General features: G+C 30.3%; 1 protein-coding gene across 3 annotated transcripts in view; it reads right to left on the reverse strand.

The window, feature by feature from the left end:
* Nucleotides 1-3809: 3809 nt before the first annotated feature.
* The window catches only part of LOC129917943 (mucin-2-like), a 98073-nt gene continuing 75263 nt past the window's right edge, over nt 3810-26619 (reverse strand). The window contains exons 6-13 of one of the 3 annotated variants that reach the window (XM_055998189.1): nt 23496-23675; nt 23272-23431; nt 11519-12186; nt 11216-11455; nt 8943-9752; nt 8619-8888; nt 8161-8283; nt 3810-4648 (exon numbers count right to left, since the gene is read on the reverse strand). In XM_055998189.1, coding sequence (XP_055854164.1) covers nt 4571-4648; nt 8161-8283; nt 8619-8888; nt 8943-9752; nt 11216-11455; nt 11519-12186; nt 23272-23431; nt 23496-23675 — 2529 coding nt within the window. In that variant the 3' untranslated portion in view covers nt 3810-4570. Of the gene's footprint in view, nt 4649-7537; nt 7699-8160; nt 8284-8618; nt 8889-8942; nt 9753-11215; nt 11456-11518; nt 12187-23271; nt 23432-23495; nt 23676-26619 lie in introns of those variants that run through there. The other 2 variants (XM_055998190.1, XM_055998191.1) reach the window with 2 other exon arrangements.

Consider the following 26619-nt stretch of genomic DNA (forward strand, 5'->3'; position numbering starts at 1 on the left):
TTCAACTTTAAAATATAAAAAGTAATTTTTTCTCATTTTTTTCCGATTTTTTGACGAAATTATTATGTTTTTCAAAAAATTTGGCAAAATTTTCGAATATTTGTATTCTATGTTGTGTTTTGGTTTCACAGATCCTTTTATATAACTCACAAACCCCTAAAACTATCATATTAGATTTTTTCAATAAATTCGAATTATTCATTTTTTCAACTAAAAATTATTTTAATTAATTTTTCGCGTCCGTTTTTTTTTAATTTCATAAATGCAATCTTGTAGAGCGTTCAATTTTATACAAGAAAATGATTAAATCTAGCCTTTTGGATGAACCATTAAAAAGATACAAAATTCTAAACACAAATACACAATCTTTCCCATACAAATCGTATGGGAAATAGAAAATTGCGATGCGGCGGTACTAAATGTTAACATTAAGGGCTGAAACTTTTACAGTATTTTTTTTTCGTCATTTCCAACAATATTTTCAACAATGCTTTGAACAAAAAAAAAAAAATTTTTTTTGAATCAGTCTATTATACATACATAACGGTAGTCAAAAATTAGATCAGAAATACAGAAAATACGAGAACACGTGGTACTCCGTGAAATCTCATAGCGTTAGTTTAAATCAAACTAAACTGCTTTCTGCATCCTAACTTTTCTTTATTAAGGGCCCGATCATACCCAAAAACGCAGAGTCAAATGTGCCCCGGTGTCAAATGTACCCCAACTTACCTTATTCTTATCTTAAAGTTTTCTATGAAAAAAAAAATTTTGGGAAAATTATAATTTAATTTACATAACAAATAAATTTCACTATTAGTAGAGTAACAAATTTAGGGAACCCGGCCGAACAGCTCTGATTTTGACGATTTTTTTTTCAAACGTAGGTAATTAAAAATACTTTAAAGTCTATAGATTAAAAATTGCCGGTGTTGCCGTATTATTTTTTAAAATTAAAATTAAATTTTTTTTTAACAAAACCATTTTTTTTGCTTAAATTTCATAAAACAAATGATAGCAAAAGATTCTCTAGGTAATTTAAGGAAAATATATAAAAGGCAGTAAGGGACAATCTTCCATCGTTCGAGCGATAAATGCAATTTTCTAACATTCTGACCTCAATCACAAAAAAAATATTTTGAAAACAACGGCAACACCTACAATATTTTAAGATACATTTTTAAAAAGCCAGAAGCTCATTCTTATCTCTTGAATTTAAATCCACTAAATTTGATCAAGACTTTTTGAAAAAATGGTCCTCAAACTCAGAATTAAAAAAAAAATGTTATTAGAAAAATTTAAAATGACTTTTTTCCAAACTTTTTCTAATAAAATATGAATTTATTTAAAAAAATTTTTGGCCATAAATATTATCAGTTGAATTTCGAAGCAAAAAAGGTAAAATATATCACACTTTTGAAAAAAAAATGAAAAATTACTTCAATTTCAATGGTTTTTTTTATATTAAAACTGAATTTTTGCATTGAAATAATTAATTTTCTCAGAGACTGTGGTAAATAGGAACTTTAAATTTTTGCTATTTAACTTTCAACAGTAAGGGTTATTAAATGAATAAAAAATAATTTTATGTTTAGATGTTGAACTTTAAAAAAAAAAAATAAGTTACATTTTTTTTCAAAACTTTTATTAAAAAAAGTTCTTCGAAAATAAAATACTTATTAATTTTTTTCATAAACCGTAATACATATTGACATTTCCTTTTATAATTTAAAATCATAATAAATGCGTCCAAAAAAATTTGAAAATAAATGCATTTTATATTACGACCAAGTTTAAAAAACGACATGTTAAAATTTTTTCAATAATTTTTTTGTTTCAAAAATCTGAGTTCAATTACCATTCTTTCAAAAGCCGTTCATTCAATTAACTTAATTTTAATTTTACATATATTACTAAGCTTCTAGCTTTTAAAAAATGTATATTTGAATATTGTAGGTGTTGCCGTTGTGTTCAAATATTTGTTTTTGTGTTTGAAGTCAATTAATAAGAAAATTGCATCTATTGCTTGAACTATGGAAGATTGTCCCTCACTCCCATATATTTTTTTTCCTTGAATTTCCTAGACAATCTTTTGGCATCAGTTAATTTATGAAATTTAAGAAAATTTTTTGAAAAAAATTTGTTTGTGTTCACAAAAATCTTCAATTAAATTTAAAAAATCAAAACGGCAACACCGGCAATTTTTAATCTATAGACTTTAAAGTATTTCTAACTACCGACGTTTGAAAAAAAAGATCATCAAAATCTAAGCTGTTCGGCCGGGTTCCCTAATATTGCCAATTTTTGAGCTTTAGTTACTCCACTATATATTTAAACAAAAATATACAAAATATGTCTTTTAAATTAGTGAAACACAATTTTAAATGATTTTGATGACAAAATAAAGTAAGCCATCTGATTTCTAGGTATGAAAGGGAAGTTAGTATTCCATTTTGAAGAAATAATTAATAAACACTTAAAAACGAAATATTTCACTGACCCGTTTTCAAAAAATTAATAACTGTTGTGTAACACTGCACATCGTTATCTATTTCGGTTATATGACACATACCTACTGTTAGTAAAATTTCAATTTCTTCTTAAGAGAATCAACCAAAAGTGTTTACTACCAAGTTTGAAGTAAGTTAGAGAATTGCCGGAACTGACGTTTAATTTGTCAAAGTCCAACAACAATTTCCAAAAAACAATTTGCTAACAATAACAATTTCAATAGGGCAGTTGTCAAAAACTTAGAAAACCTTCATTTCTTATACAATGCCTTATAAAGTACATAACCGCAAGTTAAAAAAATCAGAATAACTTTTTTTGACTTGTGACACATGACACTATCGCTCTCAACGTGTGATATGTGCATGTTGCATCTTCATTCTAAAACTGACGTATTTACCGATTTTTCTGAACATTTTGAAACCTTCATCAGTCTGTCTTCAGTCTTGCAACGGAGTTGCTTATGCATGTATGTTTGTATATTGGATAGTTTAAAATACTTACATATTAGAAACCTTAGGTAATGAATTCTAGATTGTTCTTCTCATTTAATTTGCATTTCATACCCAATTATAAATTTTCTTAAAGTTGTCTTCAAAGATTATTATTTATATTATACGATACCTGCCCGTTTCATCTTCTTTATAATTATTATTATTCATTCATATATGTATACCAACCGGTATTTTTAAATCGTGTGCAATATCTTTAGTTAAATAATAAATTGCATTGTTTTAATCTTATGTCACTTTGCTTTAAAGTTCCAATGAAATATAATTTAACTTCAAGAAATTGGATTTATAAAGCCCTTAATTTTAATGCATAAACAATCGTTGTTTAATAATTCATTTACGCTATCAGCAAAAAAATGCAATCAGTCTAATTTTCCACAGATAGATAATTTTTTAAGCTGTTTATTGGCCTCTCGTAAAGTAGCAACAAAAAAAAAAAAAAACACTCATAATTCATAATGCTTTATAATTCTTACGTCAAGTGTCATCAAATATAGCACTGACCGATGAGTGATTGTAGCGTGCCCTGGTTTCGAGAACCACTCAATAGATTTGTTGACATTTGTAAATGTTATTAATCAATAAATTAATGGAATTTTTTATTAATAAGTGAATTTACATGAAATAAAAAAAAATGTTGCAAAATATGACAATTTGTCTGTTTTCGAAAATTGATTGTAATTCGGAGTTAATAATATTTTAGAACAATCCATAAAAAATATAAACTTTTTTTATTATGTAAATCGTTTATTAAGTAAAAAAATTAAAAATACAAAAACTATACATTCATCAAAACTTATTACCCTATTTTCATTCTTAAATATTTACAAGCTTTTTATTATAATAAATTCATACAAAAAAGAAAACAATCACATAACGAAAAAATATTATTAATGAATTAATATTGTTTTCCCGACCGCATTGAATTATTAAAAATTAAAATTAAAAGAGAACTTACACGCAATAAAAAATCTCATCGCCTCTTACACTAGAGTTTTTATGCACCGTCATTGCTTATAGACCTACCTTATATTAATTACACAAGTTTCCACGTATATAAATGGACGATTTCATGAGTATGATAAAATCTTAAACTTAAAACACTTAAAAATAATTTATTTATTTATAAATAAACATTTCACCTGGATGCCTTTTGTTTTTTTCTATAACTAAAATTATTTCTAAAATGTCATAGTTTTTAAAATGATATGCATGTGAGTTTACTTAATTAAATTATCTTATTAATTTAAATTTAAATAATTTTGTTCATGTTTAATTTTTAACTATACAGTCTCCAAATTTTCATTTTAAATAGTTTTTAAATATAAAATCTTATAATAGAAAGTTATTTTTAATATTTTTTTGTTCCTAACGACTAGGGATCACTTTTTTTTTAATTTGTGCTTCCGTCAACATTCGTTTTGAGCAAACTTAAATTTATGTTTATTTTTATGTTTTTTTGCAATAAATAAATTTTGTACAATGCCTAAAAATATTTTAAGTTAAAAAATTCATCCAAAAAGTAAATAATATAAAAAATTCTATATTTTTTAACCACTGAGACTTATCAAACTGGGCTGTTGAACAGCTTGTGGTGAAAATGCTGACTGAACAGATTTTGCTGCACCCTGTTGAAATAAAACAAAATATTAGTACCTTATAGGAAATAAATTTTTTGGATTTACAAATATTTTCAAAATTCAAAGTATGTTTCTGATTTGATAATAATAAAAAATCTATACAAAACTATAAAGTCTAAAAATAAAACAAAAATGTTTTCATTTGAATGATTTTCTGATCTATACAGATTTGTACAAGTTTAATTTTCACAGGAATTGAATTAAAATTGAAAACTAAAGAAACGCTCAAAAAATTTTTACTAATTAAAAAAAATAATCTTTTATGTGAATTTTTTGAAGAAAACAAATGAAATTGACATGTTTGCAATACATAAAACAAAAAAACTCTAAACCAAAATTCTAAACTTAACTTTAAATTCTCATAATTAAAGAACTATTATATCATTCTATCGTAAATAATATGTATGGTATATTCTAAACTATTAGTGCAAAAAAAGGTATTATTTTCAAAAATATACATGGCAAAAATATGTATTTATGCGTGTCATGTCTATTACCATTGTATAGTTCCTTTAACAATATTAACTAAAAAACTTCATATCGAAAATAAAAATATAATAAAAAAAAAATATTTTACAAAATAAAATAAAGTAAAAAAAAATTAAATAAATAAAAATAATAATTGTAATATAAAAAATGCTAAAAAATAATAATATAATAATAAAAGAAATACTAAATATGGTTGGTAAAATAAATTTTAAATTTTCAAAAACTCTGGCGGTAGCTAAGATTTATTATATGGGAAATGCGAAAATATGCTAAAGCATAAAGTTTATAATTCAGCGTGCAAAAAAAAAATGGTTTTCTGAGATAACTATCTAAATAATTGTCGTAGTCGAAACAGGCTATAAGCTTCTAATTTTAATTCTAAGCTTTTTTTGAAAGTTTAATGTTTCTCATACAAAATATCGCTTATTACGTTTGTAGCTCAATTTTAGGAAATCAATAATTGGATTCTTCAAACAATTAAAAGTTTTTCAAAAGTTTTCTGTAAATTTTATTGTAACATGGATATTTCAATGTGTCTGAACTTAAATTAAGCTTTTTATAACCAAAAGAACTTTTTACTTTTTCTTACAATTTTCCAAAGTCTATATTGTTCTTACAACATGTTGAATAAAACTGAAATTCACGTGAAAAGGATAACATGTACTTTGAGTTTATACAAGCAAGGTAGCACAAAAGCAATATAATAAAGGAAATTTACTTACAAATTGAATTAGAACACAACGGCAACACCAACATTATCTAAAAACCAGTAGTTTTAAGTTAAAACTTAAAAAAAGATAGTTGTTTTTGAAAAAAAAATGGTAATGAACTATGGATCAATTTTTTTAGCATCAACTGGGCATATATTTGTATTTCAATTTTATAAATTTGGAGTTGAGGTCACTTGAACTTTAAAATTGAATTATATTCAATCGCTCCACTTAAAATAGAAATAATTTAAATAATTTTTATTATTTTTGTTATTTTTTTCTTCGTTATTATATTTGTATTATTTGTTGAATTTAAAAGATTAAACTATAATACTTAAATATAGAAATCCAATTTGTTTTCATGAAATTTTGTGTCATTCAACAGCATTTTTGCATAGAATCATTTGATTTCAGGGAAACTATATCTTTACTTTAACTAGGACATAAACTTCTTTGCGTCGAACAAAGAGGTTTGAGAGTTTTAAAAAATAATATTTATTTTCAAACATAGAGTTTAAAACAAATTCAGTTTAAAATTTTGTTTTAAGAAATTCATATATGTAAATAAAATTATTAACGTGCACACGAAGATGCAGAATTTTTTAAAAAGAATTTTAACCCTGGCAGAATTTTGACCCCAACCCTTAAAAACATCTCTTTTAGGCGGCCATCGTGTGTACTTTGATAATACTTTGTTATTAAATTATTGCAAAGATATTGCCAAAAGGTAAACGTATAAACCATTGAATAATTACCCACTATTGTAACTATTCAATGGTATAAACCACATAGTACGCAAACAACCATTAAATTTCCGCACTAAATACCGCTTTTTAAAATCCTGTTTTTCAAAAATTCCGAAAATAAGTTTTGAAAATATCGACTCTTAAGATCCCGTTTTCTAAAATCCCGCTTTTTCAAAATCTCGACCAATTATAATCCCGCTTTTTTAAATTTATCCGAAGTAAAATTTATTTAAGAATCTTGGCCGGGTTTGAGCGCAGATTCAGCAACAAAGTTGAGTTGAGTTTATTTTTTGTTTTATTTTAATCGAATATTACTTTATTTTTTTATAAGTTATATTTGTTTAAAGGTTACAATAAAATGAATTAAGAAAAATTTCTCGTTTTTTTATTTGGTCTAAGTTTTATTATTCCGATTTTGCAATCAAAACTAGTTGTTTTATTTTAAAAAATCACGCGATATTATATTTTACGGGATTATTATAAGAAATAGGATTAAATAAAGCGGTATTATAAAAAAGCGGGGTTATAAAAAGCGGGATTTTGAAAAACGGGATTTTAAAAGCTGGATTAAAAAAAAAAAAACGAAAATATAAAAAGCGGGATATCGAACCCAACCCTAAATTTTGTCAGTCTCTTTTAAACACTTTGATTATAATATAATTTTACATTAATTAATATCATAAAACAAATTAAAAATACTTTATTAAAAAAAAAAAAACAAAATTCACTACATTTTGTATACAATTTCGCTTTTTTATTTTTTCCAAATTTTTTTATTGCTTGCAGAATTTTGTAGGTATACCAGAATAATTATGTAAAGCAGAATTTCAACAAATATAATATTAAAATGAAGAATTTTAGAAGCAGAATTAAAAAAAAAAAAATTAGGAATTTTTTTAGGGTCAAATAACATCTTTCAACCAATCCTTTGTGTGTGGAATTATTTTAAAGAACTTACATTTTTTTTGTTGAGCCTGAATGGCTTGAGTGATAGATGCATTTCTTGATGACAATGATATTTTTAGGAGTATTGGAGTCTGTTTTTGAACAGCGTAATACTTTATCGCACAATTTATTTCGCTACGAGGTGTTACTGAATTTAAATAAAACAAACGTTTTTAAATTAAAAAAAAAGTATGTCTTCGTATTGTTTGTGTTGTAGGCGTTGTGTTTTGAAGATGTTTATTTATTTAAAGTCTACATGGAAATAAGCTTATTTTTCTGCTTGAATGAGAGGGTAAATGACACTTTCTTAATTTTCAACATACCAAAAAAATAAAAGAAGGGGCCTTACTAACTTTAATGTTTTTGGAAATAGTCAGACTACAAATTCTTTGCGTTTATCTTATAATTTTGAGTCGTCATCGACAAGTAAAGTTTTCAATTAATGTGCTAAGTTTCTCATCCCTTAAATAATAATTTATTTTTAACATACCGCCAGAAAGATAATTTAGAATGTAGGTAATTTAAACTTAAATCATACTTGCGTGTTTGTTTTTGTGTGTGTATTGTGTGATTTTTTTTTTTTTCAAATCATCCATTTTCAGCAACTCACCTGAAATGCAGCTCCCAAAAACTGTGATACAGCTCTTGTAACACCAAAGGCCGCTGTTAGTAAACCATTGCCCTGGCCGAAGCTTGGATTTTGTGGATATTGTAAATCAGCATATTCTCCACCCTACAAGGTTCAGGTTTTTTTTTTTGTTTGTTTTGGTTTTAGTTTTAGCAGGGTTTAACAATATATAATTTGGTTTTTTTTTTTCAAAAATAAATTTCTACTCACTACAATAAGCAGAGTATAGAATATAGCAAAGGTTAGTGCATAGTGCATCTATATAATTAAAATAAAACTTAAAGCAGTGTGATTTGGCGATGAGGATTTTGCAATAAAAAAAAGCTAAAACTACAGGAAAAAAATATTAAAAGCAGATGAAAATATAGCAGATTTCTTTTTTTTAATGTTAAGCTTCACTTAAAGCAGGCAGAAGTTTGCAGCATTCAATGCCAACTTACTTCGTTGGTATTCGCTGTTGGTGGTTCTGGTTCAGCATTAGCAAATGCACCAACCAAAATTGGACTTTCGAGTCTTGTCGATGCTGACGCTGATGGTTGTCGTGTGTTTTTCGATACTCGATTGCCTGGCGCTGCTGTTTCCTGCCAAGTTCGCCACAACCATGCTAGACCGTCCAACACTGGCCGTCTTTGAGGTGGTGGCGGTGGTGGTGGTTGAGTTGGTCGTGGTGGACGATATGGCCGCTGGGTAGGTTCTTGACCAAAGAGGTCCTAAAATAAGAATTAAGTTAAAAACAAAATGGCGGAAAGGTTAGAAAGCCTTACATTTACTGGAAGGTTGTTATGAGCTGGCCCAATACCCCTCTGTTTCAGAACCGCCGCTAAAATCGCGTCATTTGACTGTCCATAAATATTCAACTGATCGGGAGAACCCAATGATGGATCCTTCAAAAGTTCAATAACTTCTTCCTGACTAATTGGATTTTGCGATGGCGAAGTCACAACTGGTCTTGGAGTTGCACGAACCGTTGTCGTTGTTTTAAATGGTGATGGAGTTATAAAGTTAATTGTTGCTCCAGACGAAGCAGTTCCTTTGGGCTTACGTCCAGCTCTAAGTTCTTGCATTATCAGTGGCAATTCACTAAGTGATACCGGACGACCTAAAAGTGATGAAAGAAGAGACAGATTTTTCTGAATTTCTGCTATCTCATCTTTAGTCATAGGTTTTTCGGTAGTTGTTGTTGTTGTTCTTGGAGTTGTTCTACGAGTTGTAGTTGTTGTTGTAGTAGTTCTTCTAGGTGGAGCTGGAGCTGGATTTCCTCGATTTCCACCACCAAATTGTTGTGTAATTTGTGGTAAATCAGCTATTGTTATACGTCTTCCCAATAAAGTCGATAGAAGTTGCAAATCAGATGATAAAGCAGCTTCATCTTTTCGATGTTGTTCAATTTCATTTGATGGTAATACTTGGGGGAATTTGACAGAGGAGGGTAATCGTACAAAAGGTGGCACTGTTGTGCTAATGTAGACTGGTGATGTTGGTGTAGCTGGACGGTTTTTAAGAGCCAACTCAATGATGCGATTGGCAAATGTTGTTGGGGCGGATGTTGTTACTGGAATTTTGCCAATTTCTCGCTAAAAAAAAAAAAAAATAAAGATTGGTTTCATAACATAAAGTTAGTAAAGATTCTATTGATGGAAGCTAGGATTTTGACACTTGTCAATTTTGTTTGCAAAAAATGTCATGGTTGAGTAAATTGTGGGAAACACTTCAAAGTTGGAGGCCTTTTCCGTCAATTTTTTCAAAACAGAAAGTTATGCTACAATTATACTGTCAATAGGAATTCATAACGCACCAAAAAGAACATTTTCACTCTACCAATGTCACATCAACGTTATAGCAATATCAAAATAAGTGTCAACGCCAGCGTCTTTGTACCCGTCAACGCGTTGACAATATTTTTCGTATAAGAGATTTTGTACAAGACCTGACAACTTTGACATATTTTGCAATCAATTTTACGTCAGAGAGTCAAAGCGTTACTCGACTTGCAGTATTACTTCTATAAAGCCTTACAAATGGTACTTTAGCTCATGTAAAGCCTTATAGAGTTAAAATTTGTTCTGTTCCTTTGGGAGGTGGCAAAATAACACTAATAGCTTATTAGCGATTTTCAATTGAACGAAATCAATGCAATTCCCATCTGATTGCAAAATAGAATGAGTAATTATGGTAGTAAATGTAGGTACTAGATTATTTATTAATGAGTAAACTAGCACCTCCCACCTTCTACAATTTCTGTTACTCTTATCAATAAAAAGTTTTGTATAAAACTTGACAAACAATCACTAAACTGATATCATCTGTCAAAAATTTGTAGGAAACTGTCAGTCTTCTTCCGTAAGATTTTCAGGCACTGATCTTTGTTTCAAAATCTACTACAATTTCAATTACTATATCAACCGATTTTAACAGGTTTTTGTTGATAGTCTAATCGTAATTTAAAAATATTTTGAAATCTTTTACAATTTCTGTTACTTTTATAAACTTTAATAGTAGATGTTTTGGTTAATCTAGTACTATCATCTACTCATGCTCTTCTTCCCGAAAGTTGAAAGTGCGTTCCATTGAAAAACGCTAGTAAACTACTAGAAGTAGGTACTTTGCCACCTCCCAAAGGAACAGAGCTTTTGTATATAAAACTTAACAAACAATGAACGAAGCAAAAAACTGCTATGACAATTCAACTGTCAAATGTTTCTAAGCAATATTCAGTCTTCTTCCGTCAGGTTTTAAGTAACTGATCCTTGTTCTCAAATCTACTACAGTTTTAATTAAAATATCGATTGACTTAAACAGGTCTTTCTTTCGTGTTTGACATTTTGCGTACAGAACTTAAAATGCTTATAACAAACTAAAAAGCTTTCAAAATCTATGAATCGTCAAAGTTTTCCTAAAAATTGTCAAAACTTTGACGTAATGAAAGAACTGGTAAATGTTTTTAATATTTTTACAAGAAAATGTTGAAAATTTAAAACACAAAAAGTGGCACAGTTAAATGCGAATGAAAGAATTGTAATAGATTTGTTCCACCTACCAGTGAATTAAGAAATTGAATGTCATCTGGATTGGCATTTGGTCTGGCTGTTGTTGTAGTAAAAGATGGTGTGGAAAAGCTGTTCAACAAGTCTTGTAGATTTTGTGGAGATATTGTTATTGGTTGTCTGGGTGTTGTTGTTGTTGTAGGCTTTGGTGTTGTTGTAGTCGTTGTTGTTGTGGTTGAAGAAGTTGTTGTTGATGGTTTTGTTGCTTGTTGTTGACTTAACAATAATTGGCGCTAAAAGAGAAAATAGGTTTCATTGTCGTTCTATCTATGTATATTCAAATGTTAGATACTTACTAATTGATTGATAAATTGTTCATCATCAGCACTTGAAGCAACAATTGCTTTGATTGGTGTTTCTGTAGTTTTTGTAGTAGTTGTTGTTGATGGTGTTGTTGACGAAGTCGTTGTTGTTGTAGAACTACTACTTGTTTTTGGTTTCAATGAAGCTTGCAACTGTAGCAATTGTTCCAACAACTTGATATTTTTCTCCAATTCACTATTTGCATTGACTAACTCATTGTTTGACTGAGAAGAACCTTGAGAAATTGAAATTGTACTAGATGTTGTTGATGGAGCTTTGAAAACAATTGTAGGCCTTTGAGTTGTTGTAAATTCCACATACACTGGACTTGGTTGTGTAGTAGTTGCGGTCATTAATTCCACATATACTGGAGCTGGTGGTGGAGTAGTTGTTGTTGTTGTCGTTGTGGTAGTAGTTGTCGTTGGGGCAGGAGTTGTAGTTGTAGTAGTTGTTGTTGTGGTACTAGTTGTTGTAGATGGTGTTGTTGTACTTGTAGTAGTACTTGGTGTTGTACTAGTTGTTGTACTAGGAGTTGTACTGGTAGTTGTTGTTGTACTTGGAGTTGTTGTTGTTGTTTCTGGTATTTCAGTTGTTGTCGTCCTTGGTGCTGGTGTAACCACATAAATTGTTGGTGTAGTTTTTCTATCAACTTGATTTGGCACTGTGATGGTATTTATGGAATTTTTTAAATTATCATCATCAAAACTATTATCTACAAAATTTATTGTACTAGATTCTTGATTGTTTTCTTGTTGTGGCGGTGTAGTGTATTGTGTTTCTGTGTGTTTTTGATTATATACATCAATGTTTTCAATTGGACTATTTGAAACTTCAGATGGAATGAGTTTTGTCCATGATTCCATATTCAATTGTGATATTTGTTGAGAGGTTTCACTAAAGGGAATCATTTCATATTGATTTTGATTGATATTATATGTTTTTGTACTAGATTTTGACACAGAACGAATGGTTGTTGATTCCGACATAAATGAATTGATGTTTTGAGCATTGGCTAAGGCTTTAGCAGACATTTCATAAATTGGATTCGAATTCATTGGTTTGAATTCAGAGTTTTTCATCATAGATTGAAGATTAAATTTGGAGTTTTTGTCTATTAGGTTTTGAGGTGTATTTGAAATGCTTCTTGTTGCTAGATCAGAATTTTGAAGAAGATCTAATTGATCAAGAGGGGCTATGTTGTCTTTTGTGAGAGATTCTGATTTGAAATTATTAGTTTCGACTTTTTGAGAATGTATTGAAGAATTGTCAGACTCCTGAGAAATATTTGTAATTTTTGGCTCTTCTTCCACTGGATCAATAAGATTTGTACTTTTGTTCAAACTTTTGATAAAGGTCTCTTTCAAAACTTTAACATCATTTTCAACTTTTTCAATAGTTGATTTCAAGACCTTCAAATTGTATTGATAAGTTTTTTGGAAAACATTATCAGTTGTTTCTTGAGGAGCTGGAGTTGTTGTTGAAATTTTGAAAGGCAGTACGTTATTTGATGGAAGTTGACCAAAAACTACTCCAAGTGGAGTGTCTGCGCTAAACACTGGATTACCTTGGACATTGTTTGTATTTGGATAGGATTTAATAGTCTCTAGCAGATCTCGAGGTATTCCTCCAGGTACAAATTTATTACCTTTTGTTGCATAAACTTTTTGTTTTGATGCACGAGTAGGTAACATAAAGCTTTCAGTATTTGTCACAAGTTCAATTGGTACACCACCAGGGACAAAAGTTGAGACTTCTTGAACCTCATCTTGAGCTAAAGTAGGTGTTGTAGTTTCAAAAACGGTTCTAGTCGTTTGTGGTGGTGTAGCAGTCGTTCTATAAGTCGATGACTCTTCAAAATATGACGGGGGATAAATAGGTTTTAGGGGAATATTAAATTCTTGTTCTTTAGGAGACTTAACATGATTGGACTTTGCCTTCGGTAAGGCTTCTGGAATAGGGGTTTTCTTTGTGGTCGGAATAAGACCTAACAATGGTTTGTGAAGTCTTTCTTTTGTATAAGTTTGATGTAAATTACCAGGCAATGCCATATTTAGTGTTGGCATTGAGTCTTTAGGAAAGATCATCGAAACTTGATCGAGTTCTGTTGCACTTTCATAGTTAGTTGGCATAATTATGGCTGTTTTAGTTTCCGACGTGGGATTTATAAATTTAGGAGAATTAACTGGATAAAAGACTGCGGGAGGTTTTGTATATTGTTCGTAGCTAGGTGTAACTGGGGGATATGTTAAAGGTTTTGAAGTAAAAGGCGTAAATGGATTCGATGTAGGTTTAATAGTTACTGATGAGCTTTCGAAAGGTTCTTCGTTTAGTCTTGGGGAAGATTGTACTAGATTTTCTGAAGCAATAGACTCGGATTTGAATGTAGGTTTAATAGTTGCTGATGGACTTTTGAAAGGTTCTTCGTTTAGTTTTGGGGAAGATTGTACTAGATTTTCTAAAGCAATAGACTCTGACATGAAGCCCTTATAACTGTCTCTCGTGTTTTTCTCAGGAAATTCTGTGGGTGTTCGCAAATGTTCTTCTGTCTTTGTGCCTGGTACAATCTTAAGTTCGCTTTTTATAACAGAATTTACTTTCAACTTATCAGCTAGAAGTGTGTTATCATGTGAGTCTCTAGGAGAGCTCGGAACTATAAAGTTTGTAGCCGAATCTGAATTGTTTCCACTATCTTGCTCTGATTTATTCAGGAGATCAAGAATAATCTTCGATACTTTATCTTTGTCAGCTTTTGAAGCTACTGGTCGCACAGATGAAACTTCAATATTTTGTTCCAAAATCTGATCGGCACTTTGAAGGATCGGAATTTGTGTTGAAAAGTGTAATTCGGGGGCATAGGCTACATCAAAACTTGAACTGTAGATATTTGTCTGAGTTGAAGTTGGCCTTTGTTGTTCTTCGGAATGTTTATCAGTATTGAATGAGTTTCCTTCTTTTTTATCTGTTTCTGACAAGGAAATTTCGGAAATAGGGCTTTCTGATTGGGCTCCCGGTGTTAAAGTTGTGGTAGTTTCAGTTGACGAAATTGTAGGAACATACACTTTAAGTAATGGTTGAAGATTTATTGGACTGAAACTTTGATTGGGAGTTTCTGAGCTAGCTTCAGGAATAAAACTTTCAACACCATCATTTTTAACTTGGTTATAAGAACTAAGGAATTCTTCCAAATGAACTGGAGGAACTAAGAAATTCTCAGTTTTGTCGCTTAGAAGCCCTGACTGAATTAATTTCCCACCATTTTTCGAAGAAGCTAAATTTTCTAGTGGTGATATTGTACTAGAAGAAATAGGGTTAATATTTTCTAACAAAGGACTTTTAATTTCTTCAATCAAAACAACACCCTTCCTTGGAACAACATGTTGATCTTCATCGTTATTTCCAAAAGTAACATTCAAAGTTTTTATCAAAGGATCCAAAAATATTGGCTGAGAAGAAGAAACATCTATTGGAGTAGTTTCATCTGAAGGTTTTGCTATTTCTTCACCAATCTTCAAAACAGAATCAAATTGTGACTTGATGTAAGCCGGAATGGTCTGGGCTTTTTCATCATACGATTCAATGTTAGCATTGGAGAAGAAAGAAGAAGTTTTGATAATTGGAGTATTATTTTCAGGTTTAATAGAAATGAAAGGTTTGGAGCTTAAAGTTGTACTAGATTCATTCTTGGGAGAGAAAGGAGGTATTTCTTCGAGTGCGGGTGAAGTAAGAACATCTGAATCAGAGGAACTTTTAAATGAAGAACCATCAGTAACATTGGTTTCAACAAAGGAAGATTTCTTTGGGAATGATTCAAAAGAAACTGGTGAGTTCCAGACTTCTTTAGATGAAGTGTAGTTTTCAGTCTTCAAACCACTTAGTGTTGAATCATTTTCTTGAGAACTTGGTCTATTTTCGGGAGCCTGATCATTCTTTGCTTTGATTTCCTCTAAAGAAGTTGAACCTTTTCCAAAATTGTAATCAAAACTTTGATAGTATCCATCTGTTGGCAAATATTGATTATAGACTTCAACAGGAGTGTTTTCAGGCTCATTATTTTTCAAAGATTCTACTTCAATTATCCCTGGATATTCAGTTTCAGAGGTCCTTAAAATCTCGTCTTTCTGCAAAGGTTGCATCGTTTTTTGAACATTATCTCTAGTGTTCTGAGATGTTTCGATTGCTGTCGGCGGGACTTTGATTTCTGGTAATGATTCATTTAGAAGACTTTCAGGTAGTTTTGGCTTTTCTACGTCCTCCGTAGAAATTGATGAAGCCCAAACATTTATTGAAGAAGTGTTTGTAATCGGAGAAACATTTAGTTCCGAATTATGTTCTTGATCATTTGAACCACCTTGAAGAACTGCATCACTATTTGATATCGATTCTTTCAAAATATTTGAACCTTTTCCAAAATTGTAATCAAAACTTTGATAGTATCCATCTGTTGGTATATACTGATCAAAGGATTCTAAAGTTTTATTTCCGGATTCATTTTTTTTGAAAGTTTCTACTTGAACAATTTCTGGATATTCCTTTACCGAATTCTTTAAAAATTCATCTTTTTGAGCTGATTCTAAATTATTTTGGGCATTGTTTTCACTGTTCTGAGGTGTTCCGAAACTATTTTTACCAATTGTTGCAGGAGAATATGTAATTTTTTCATTCCGAAGACTCTCAGGAGAGGCTGGTATTTCTACTATTTCCGAAGAAACTGAAGAAGTCCAAACATTTTTTGAGGGAACTCTATTATTAGCCTTAAAATCTTCCCGTGTAGAAATGATTTCGTCGTTTTTACTAAAATTTTGATCAATAACCTTAGTAGCAGTATTGGAGGAATATTGTTTATTTAGATCATCAACAAGTGTTTCACTCGGATTATTCTTCTCAAAAACTTCTTGTTGAACTTTTTTAATAAACTCACTATTTAGATGTGGTTCGAAACTATTTTGATAATAACTTTCAATGTTTTGGTTAATTTCGACAACAGGACTGTTAATTTTTTCAGGAGAAACCTTTGTTTTAAGTTGTACATCTTCACTTGAGAATTTATGATGTTTCTTTTGAAGATCTTCGTTTTTGTCCAAAGAAGAATTGTCTGTGATATCATCACTCAACGGAGAAGTGAAGACATCGAGTTTATTTGGTGTACTGATTTGGCTACGTGTATTAAGCCCTTCTATTTCCTGGTTTAGGTCGGGGTATTGAAAAATCTCTCCAGTATGAAAGATTTTGCTCTCATCTTTAGGAGCTAAATTTTCTGAATCATTCGACATTGTTTCATTATTGTTTATGTCCAAAATTTCTGTCTTAGAATTAGTATTAAAATCATCTGGATGTTTTTGGACCAATTCTTCTTCAGCAGACTTTTTGATATTAGACATTTCTGATAGAGTTTCTATGCGCTTGAATTCATCAGTGTTTGGTTTATTAGAAAATGCATCGTCTGGTTTCTCAGCCTCAAAAAGCTTTTTAGGAGCAATTGAAGATTCACTACTATGATTTTCAGATTGTTGGTTATCATTAGCTCCTATTTCAAAACTTTCTTTAGAACTAATAGTATCAGTTGATTTTTCTTGGTCTTTTCGAGCACTTAAATCTTCGTCGATTATTCCACTTTGAGTATTGATATCAGAAGAATTGTTTAGTAACCCAACACTATTAACAGGCTTTTCCGAAGAATCAATCTTCAATGCTTCTGAATTATCAACAATTCTTTCAATTGTCATTATTTTACTATCATCATTCATGTTTTCTGAAGAACTAATTTTTGGAATAGATTCCTCGACACTCGGTGTAAAGATATCATCGTTTGGTTTAACAACTTCTTGCTCTTCAAATTGTTGGAAAAAATCATCAACACTAAGTGTTCTATAATTTGTATCAGAAGTGTTGCTTGCTGAATATTGATCAATCAATTCTTCAGTATCAGTTTTTAATTTTTCAGACCCTTCAAAATTAACAGAATTTAGTGAAGAAATTTCTTTTTCTGGAAGAAGAGTTTGAGCATTATTCCCTTGAGTTTCAAAAGTAGGAGGACTGAGTGAAGAAATTGCTTTTTCGGGAAGAAGAGTTTGATCACTGGTCCTAGGATTGTCACTGTCGTTTTCCACTTCTTGTAGCTTTTGTTGAGAATTTTCTGCTGGTAACAAAAATTCATCTCCTAGCTTTTCTGATACCTTAAGTTCGTTTTCGAATGTAATATCACTGCTAGGAGTAGAACGAACAAATTCAAAATCATTCAAATCAGAGTCTTTAATAGTTGTTGAAGTTGTGGAATAAGTGGTTGATTGAAGATTTTCATTTTCCGTCTGAATATTTTTTACTTGATTGAAAGAATTTTCTTCATTTTGTGAGCCGATATTCTTCACAGTTTCCAGTGAACTCTCAATTTTCAATACATTACCGTTGTTTAGTTGATCAGGTCTTGAAATGTTAAACTGTGTTTTTCTTAATAGTTGATCTTCATTATTATCAGTATCGACGAAGTTATGTTTTGAATTGTTCTCAACATTTTCAACTGAATTTTCAAAATAAACTTTTTCGCTTTCTGTGTTAGTAGAATTCAATTTATTAGAAGAATTTTCAGCTCCAATCGAATCGAAGTGTTGTCCATTCAACTCAATTTCATTGGTTGAATTTTTTGTGGAATTGGACTCATCTGATAATTTCAAGTCCTTTAATAAATCTTGAACAAAGGTTTCAGGTTCTGGTTTGGCTGCTTGAATTTTTACTGAAGAGTCTACATCACCCGAAGATCTTTCTTCTTCAATATTTTCACCTGATTTGATTGAACTTTTGTGGATATCATTTTCAATATCGGTCATATTTTCTTCTACTGGTTTAAGTTCTGTTAGTTTGTTCTTAAAATTTTCAGTACCATTAATACGACTGGTTTTGAAAGAATCGACTTGATTGGAAGAATTGACTGAATACTGTGGTTGTTTATTAAGCTCTTTAATTTTAGTTGATTCTGTTGAACTTTCTGTAGAAGATAAAACTTTAGTCAAGTTAAAACCTTTCACGAAGTTATTTGTTTTATCGCTGAATTCCGTTGCAAAACTTCCATGACTTTGATTATCCGCTGGGTGTTTCATAGAATTTTCTTTATCACCAAAAATGAAAGCTCCTTCAGTCGACTTAGTATCTGCTTTTATTGGACTTTCTGTGACGGAAATATAATCACCGGATGAGTTCAAGCCTGTTACAATTTTAGTTGTATTAAGTACGGTCCCTATTTGTTCTACTGGTTGCAGTTTTGTAGTATCAGAACCAAGTTCAGGATGTTTAAATGTTGTTTCTGCTAAAACGCTGTGATTAATATTGATTGATTTAAATTGATTCGACGAGTTATCAACAATTGAATCCTGAAGTTTTCTATTCAACTCAATATTTGTTATTGCTTCTGTAGAACTTTCTGTAGAAGTAGACTCTTTCGATAAATTTAGGTTATCAATGAAACCTGATTGCTTTGTTGTAGAAGAATAATTTTGATTTAAAAAATCTTCTTCAACAACCGAATCCAGTGGTTGTTTACTTGAATCAGTATTTTGAGTTGTTTCTGCTGAGTTTTCTACAAATGTAGACCATTCTGATGAATTCAAACTTTTCAAGATGTTATCTTCTTTGTTATTGTTAAAGCTTTCAGTTTCTTGATTTTCTATTTGATTTTTCCTAGAAGAATCCACTTGATGAGAGGAATTTGTTTCAACAATTGAAACAAAAGGTTCATTATTTGAATCAATATTTTGAATTGTGTGTGATAAATTTAAGACCTTTAGAAAATTTTTCGTTGGATCATTTAAAGTTTCAACAAAATCTTCCAAATTTGGAACATAAATTCCATCTTCAATAACTGCTTCACTTATTGTAAAACCTTTCGTTAAATTATTCTTGAATTCAACTAATAGATCTATAGGTTTTCTTTCGTCAATTGGAATCAGTTTTTCACTGAAATCATCTGAGAATTTGGTGAAATCACTAATTTTAACATTGATATCTTCAGAATGATCTTTTTGTTGAGAAGGAACATCATCCACTTTTCCTCCATTTATCCCATTAAACGAATTTGAATGTATATTAGTAATTAATAGTTCTTCACCTATAGAATGGACTTGATCTTCCTCTTCAGAAATTTGAAGACTTGAAGAGCTCGTCGTTGTTGACTTTTCTTTTTCTGCGGTATTATTTTTGGAATTTGATAGTTCCGAAAAATGTTCGTTACTTTCAGAGTTATTAGCTGTAGGAGCCATAACTATAGTTTGAGATTCAACATTATCAATAGACAAACCTTCTGCTTTTTGTTCTCTTTCGGCACTTAAAACTACATTAGGAGAAAATTTATTCGTTGAAGTCAATATTTTACTAGATTTCACAGAAGAAATTTTGTCGAAATTTTCTTCTTCGTTTTTAATAATTGTGAATTCTGGAGCATTCAATTGTTCTGTTGGCAGGTTGTCAGATTCCATTGTACCAACTATTTCCTCTAATTCTGTTGTTTTGGAAGATGGAACAGGTGTTTCAATTGAATCGTTGAAAACTTCTGGAAAATTTTCGGAAGTTTTAAGGTTAGAAGTCAAATTACTGGTTGAATCTTTTACTGGTTTCAAATGAGTAGAAATTGTTTCACCTTCTATTTTCTTGGAATCAGCTGTAGAAGTTATTACTTCGGAATAATTTTCATGAGCAAATACGTCATTAGAGTTATCTTTTCCAGTTAGACTTGCTTCCTGGTAAGAATTTCTATCTGAATCTAAATTAGTTTTGGAAGAAATTGCTTCCTTTTGGTCGTTCATAGCTTCAAGGTTATCAGAAAGTAATAACGAATCATTCGAAATAGTTGCAACTTCCACTGAAATATTCTGTGGTTCTGAATTTTCATTAGCAGAACTATAGTTGGAAGTTTCTGAATCTGTAATTTCTGGTGTCTTGAAACTGACGATTGCATACATTGTTTCTGAATTTTTATCAGTAGGTGCTATTTCATTGAAACCTTGCTTACTAGTCAAGGTATAACTATCAGACAATTGTGCATCATTATAGCTATCAGACGAGTTTTTGGAGTTTTGAATAGATAAAGAATTATCTTCGGCTGTATCAGAGGGTACTAGAACACCGATTTCATTTCTCAAATCGGTTTTACTCCCGTCAATGTCATTCAACGATGAAATGACGAAATCAGTTTGGTTACTAATTGGATGAGAATTCTGAACTTGGGGAGGTAAAACTAGTGACGAATTTTTGTTCAAGTTAGAAATTGGTAATATTAGTGAAGAATTACTATTTTCATTTATTGAAGAAGTTGTGCGCTCTGATGAAGATGGTGCATCTCTAAAACTAATGCTACTTTCATCAGAACTATTAAACAAATTAGCGAAAGAGTTATTTTGACTACGATCATTATCAGAATTCTGATCTTTTGGAGCTAAACTCACTGACAAGTTTTCATTTAAGTCAGAAGTTCCTAACACTGAATTTAAGTCCTCAGAAGAACCTATTTCACCCAGTGGACTGCTTATAAATGGTTCGTTATTTTCATTAGGCATTGTATCATTTGCACTGGTTTGTTCAATAATTTTTAAATCTTTATCGGAATTAAAGTTATTCAAATTAATATCAGCTTTCAATGTATTGGAATCAACATTAGGAGTCTGAAGTTCAGATTTATTCTCATTCAATATTTCATTTCTGGTTAAAGCAAGATTATCAAATGAACCTGCTCCAATGTAGCTAGTCGACACATTATCAGGTGTTTGAATCCATAAGTTATCATTTGTTACAGAAAATGTTTCTTCAGATACTGGAGAATTCTTCATATCACTTTCATCAGTTTTATTAAATGAATAAGACAAAAAATCATCTTGAAAACGATCAGTATCGAAATTTTGAGCTCCTGGAGCTAGATTCACCGACAAATTTGCATTCAAGTCTGAAATCTTCAATACTGTTGAAGAATTGTAGTTTTCAGAAGAACTTGTTTCAGACGGAGAATCGTTATTAGAATTTGAAATACCAGCTGAAATAATTTCTTCAGATTTTTGTTTCTTTTCAAAATCATTAGAAATGTTGGAAAATTGATCTTGAGTATCAGATGAATCATTAGAAATAGATGGTATTTCTACGGGAACAATTTCAGTTTCAGGTTGAGAGTTATGCGTTATTTCACTATAACCTTCTAGAGTCTCGGAATCAATATTAGCAGTTGATTTTTCTGAATTCATTTCAACTCTAGCTTGATCAAACTTATCGGAGTTCGGATGGTCTTGAATCAATAAAGACTCATTTACGACAGGGACAGAGGACATTTTTTCATCAGAACTGTTTAACTGTGAACCAAAAGAATCAACGTGATGAGCCTTCTGAACTTTTAAGGAATTACTTGAGGAATTCAAGTCATAAGAAGAACTTATAGAACTGGTATTAAAATGTACTGAAATTATTTCTTCGGTTTTTTGTACATTTCCCAATTCTTTAACATCACTGAACTCAACTGACGTTATGTTATTATTAAAACTATTCTTCGTTGAAGAATTATCGAGGGGAGAATCAAGGTAGTCAGAAATTTTGGAATCAGAATCGAAGAAGTCTTCAGATTTCGTTTCATATTGAGAACCATTAGATAATAAAGTTTTGAACCCTTGACCCTCTCCCTCTTCTTCTAACACAATCCCATAGTTCTTACCAGATTCTTTATCATTTGACAATTTGAAAGAGTTTTCTAAAAGAGCTGAGTCGTTCTTAATATTCAAAGGAATATCAGTTAGATCTGTCTCAATGCTTCCCTGGTCTAAAGAAGTTGATCTTAACGTAGTTGTTGATACTATTGTATTGTGGGAAATTTTATTTTTGTCAGCTGTATCTTTATCAATAAAAAGTCTTAAGGTAGTCAAACGTTGATAAATATTTTTATTTTGACTCGTCTCAGGTTTTTTGGTTGGAATCAGGTATTCTGACTCAAACAAAGTTGACGAATTTCTCAACGGCGAAACCGTTGTATAAATGTCAGAAAATTTCTCAGATGACTCTAGAGCACCCTCTGGAAAAACAATATGAACAAAAGGTGATTCTGTTACTGTATTTTCAGAATCTCTCAAAATTGTTGTTGACTCAGAATCGTCCTTTAGAGTTTTAAAATCAGATTGGGCATCACTTAAATTGACATTTGAATTGATTTCTGCATTCAAAATGGTTGATGTTTCAATTTTGACATTTGAAACATTTTTCTGTCTGTCACCCACATTACCCAATCTCTCAAAACCACCATCATCATTTTTATCATCTTCATTTACATTATTCATACTACCACTACCTTCTTCGTCTGTATCAAAATCAAACCCATAATCAATAATTTTCAAACGATCCTCTGGATCCATAAAATAATCACCATTTGCTTCTGAATCGACTTCCGATTCCAAAATACCAAAATCAATAAATTTCGACTCCCCATCACGCTTCGGTGTTGCCGTTTCAAATCGTTCAATCACTTCGATTGGATGATTTTCAACAACAATACCATGCGTACGATTCACCACCTCTTCATTATTATCAGTTAAGTCTGATAATTCCTTTTGAATCAAATGATTACTATTATTATTCAAATTGATGCCTGATGTAGATTGTGTGTGCATTGTGGACGATGTAAGTGTTTTATTGTGTATGGGAAATAGTTTTGTTGATGTATTTTGTGTTGCCATCTCATAATTAATTGGATACAATTTTGTACGTTGTAATGTGATATCATCAAGTTTTCTACCTTTATTTCCAGCAAATATGCTACCAATACCAACATTGGCATAAGATGTGTCAAATTGTTTTGAAATAACATTTTCATCATCGTTATTGTTGTTGAAACGTTGATTTGGCACCACTGAACCAACATTTGGCAGGAAGAGATCCTCACGGGAATCTTTTTTCTGTAAATAAAAATATTAAAAAAAAAATTGTTGAAGAAATTTTAGAAAAATTGTTTTTACTAACTTTTTCTTCACTTGAGTCGAATAGTGTATTTTCCGAAACATCTTCTTCTTTATTGGCAGGAATTGAATTCTCTTCGATAATATTTCTTGCTGTGGTTAAACTTACCACATTCGAAGATCTCGATGGTAGATCGGTTTTGATGTATTTTCTTTTAAGTAAATCCAATAGAACTGCATTTTCCTAGATTTTTGTATCATTAGGTTGGGAAATGTTAATAAAATTAATCTCAAAAAATTTTTGAAATAAAATTGAAGATCCTAATAAATGTATCTTACAAGGAAAATTGTTTTTTTTTATGAATTTTGTTAGAACTGATTTTTGTTAGAATAAAATAATTTCCAAAACATAATTTTTTTTTACAATTTGTACAAGTTATTTAATTCAAAAAGTCATTTTGTTTTTTTGGTGACCATGAAACTGTTGATTATTTTGTTTTATTTTTTAAATTGTAACGAATTTCAATAATTTTAAACAGTAAAATGGTTTGTGCTTTAGATTTTTTTTAATCGGTTGTGAACCGGTTCATGAATTATCTCGGACCTAAACCAATTAGTACAAATTCAGTAAAAAAAATTATAGTTCATGGTTGCCAACTGATGCAAAACACAATTTACTTAGTTATATTTTTGTTTTAAGCTTTCTTAAAATAGATAGTCACTGTGGTGTATGCGCAACTTTTTGTATGTTAAAATCTTAAAGCAAATAAAAATTGTTGATACAAAAAAAGTTATGTATACACCACAGTGACTTTCTTATTTTCCTCTATTAAATGAATAGTTTAACCATCTGACTTCTTTGACCATTCACTTAATGTAAAGATTAAACAGTTTGAGTCAAATTTTTGATTGTGGGGTTTACACAGGGCTGGATAATTGGTTTTCTTTTTTAGCTCGCAAAAAACATCTTAAATATTACAAATTGAAAACATGGCTTGGCAGGGTTGTAAAAATAATTTTTTTAAATGCATTTGCATTAAAAAATATTTACAGTGTTTTATAGCGATCATATCAATTCTCTATCTGGTTTTTTTTTTTAGAAAAAAGTTATTGAAAACCGGAATGTCGGGAAAAAAACCGGAGCATTTTGTAAATGGGTACAGATATCGGGACTAACCTGCCAACATCGGAACTGGTAGCCTTAGTTGGAAGCTGGGATTCGAAGACACAGCAAATACATTTCGTCGCCCTTGTATTGAACTGCCGTATACGCCATTTTTACATTTTTTTGAAATCACATTTAAATGTTCGGAAGATAATTGCGAAAGAACTAACCGCTGGTATTTTTTGATATTTTAGTATCGTTTTGTTTTCAAAATATTTAAATTTTTGTCCAAAATGAGTTTGCCGTATACGCCATGAAAATCAGAAGTTTCTTTTATTCATATACACGTACGTCAAAGAAAAACATAACGTACGTCAAAACAATTCTCAAAATTTTCTTGCATTGCATGAAAAATTTGACGTAAATGCCAAAATTTCATGTTTTTGTCAAAACAATAGTGAATATCTCGGCAACGAAAAAAGATAGAAAAAAACGGATAGCAGATTTGAAAAGAGCAACTTCGAAAACATACGACTGCATACCTAGTTCAAAAAATGCAATTTGGCGTATACGGCACTCCAATACTAGGGCGACGATTTGTCTAAATAAACCAAATGAATAGAACTTTTTAAGCCTAGCGTAAGAGAGTACTTAAATTTTGAGTATTTTAATTTTGGGATTTTATGGTCATTGATTTTTTAAAGCATTTAAAAGTCTTGGTGATAACCGACTTGCCAAGTAAACCACTTTTGACAGCAGTTAGCGTTTTTCACTGGCATATCAAGATTCGTTTTTAACCCCTTGTAGCGCAGGTGACATATCTTTTACAAAACAACAAATGTCCCACAAATACTATACAAACTATGTTTTTCTTCTTTTGAAGCTTATAATATAATTTTTAAATATTGCTATAACGTATTAGTATACCATATTTCTAATAAGTTGCGTCAATAGTTTTTAAATGGCAGTTATCGTTGAAATTTCGGTTTTGTTTTTTTTTGAGAACAAGCAAATTTGTGTAAAGAATACGAAATTCAGAAAAAATATTTTTCCTGTACAAACATACGCCCCCGTATTTATAAACGTTGTATAACTTTATACAACTGTTTAAATTTGGAAAATGTGATCAAAAACCTTATTTATTGTTGTCTTATAGCTGTCAAACTTATACACAAGAGTTTTATTTTTGGATTTTTGGATTTTTGAAAAGTGCTAAAAATAAACATTAAATGATTTTTAAGGCTTAACTACGTACACCACTTTTTGAAAAAGTACAAAAGTGAAAATATTTTTTTTCTGGCTAGCGCAATTGTTTTGTGGAAAAGAGTATACAAATTGTTTATTAGACCAAAAAATAAGCTTTCTGCATCATTTGTTTTAATTTTTCAGGCCGAAAAACAATACAAAAATGCGTTTGAAAGTAAATAATGAAGATATTGAATTTAAAAAAAAAAATGCGTTATAGTTAAAAGCAATTCGATTGACATTATTAATTTTAAAATTTACGATCTTGAATTACAACGGGTTAAATCCAAATACATATACTGAGGGAAAAGCCACCATAAAACAACGTGAAATCAATAAAAACCACATTGATTTAACTATTATTCGGAATGATTTTGCGTTGAAGATGGACATTTTAAAATCAACGTGGAAAAAAGGTTAATTTTTGATGGTTTCGTATCTTAAAGTCACATAAATCAAAGTAGTTCATCTTTGAAACAACGACGTTTCAACTTCAATTTATTTTTTCCCTCAGTGTACATACATTTTTGTGATGAATGACAAATGTTCACAAATTAATGTAAATGTGTTCTTGTTTACTTCACCAGCTTAAGCGTTGCTGATGCGAAAAGAAAAATCCTTAATTTCATTAAGGCAAAATATAGAAACAAAAAAAAGAGTGTGTGTACACATTACACGCGACTGAAGTTATACTTCTCATTCAGTATTATGTAAATGAATTTCATTTGATATTTTTTTTAATTTCTATTATTAAATTAATTAATCCACACTTCGTTTTTTACATTTTTATCAAGTGAACAATAAATTAATTCTTTCATCCTCCTTGCGTCCATGTAGT

Source organism: Episyrphus balteatus, chromosome 4 (genome assembly GCF_945859705.1).
Source record: "Episyrphus balteatus chromosome 4, idEpiBalt1.1, whole genome shotgun sequence".
Taxonomy (NCBI): Eukaryota; Metazoa; Arthropoda; class Insecta; order Diptera; family Syrphidae; genus Episyrphus; species Episyrphus balteatus.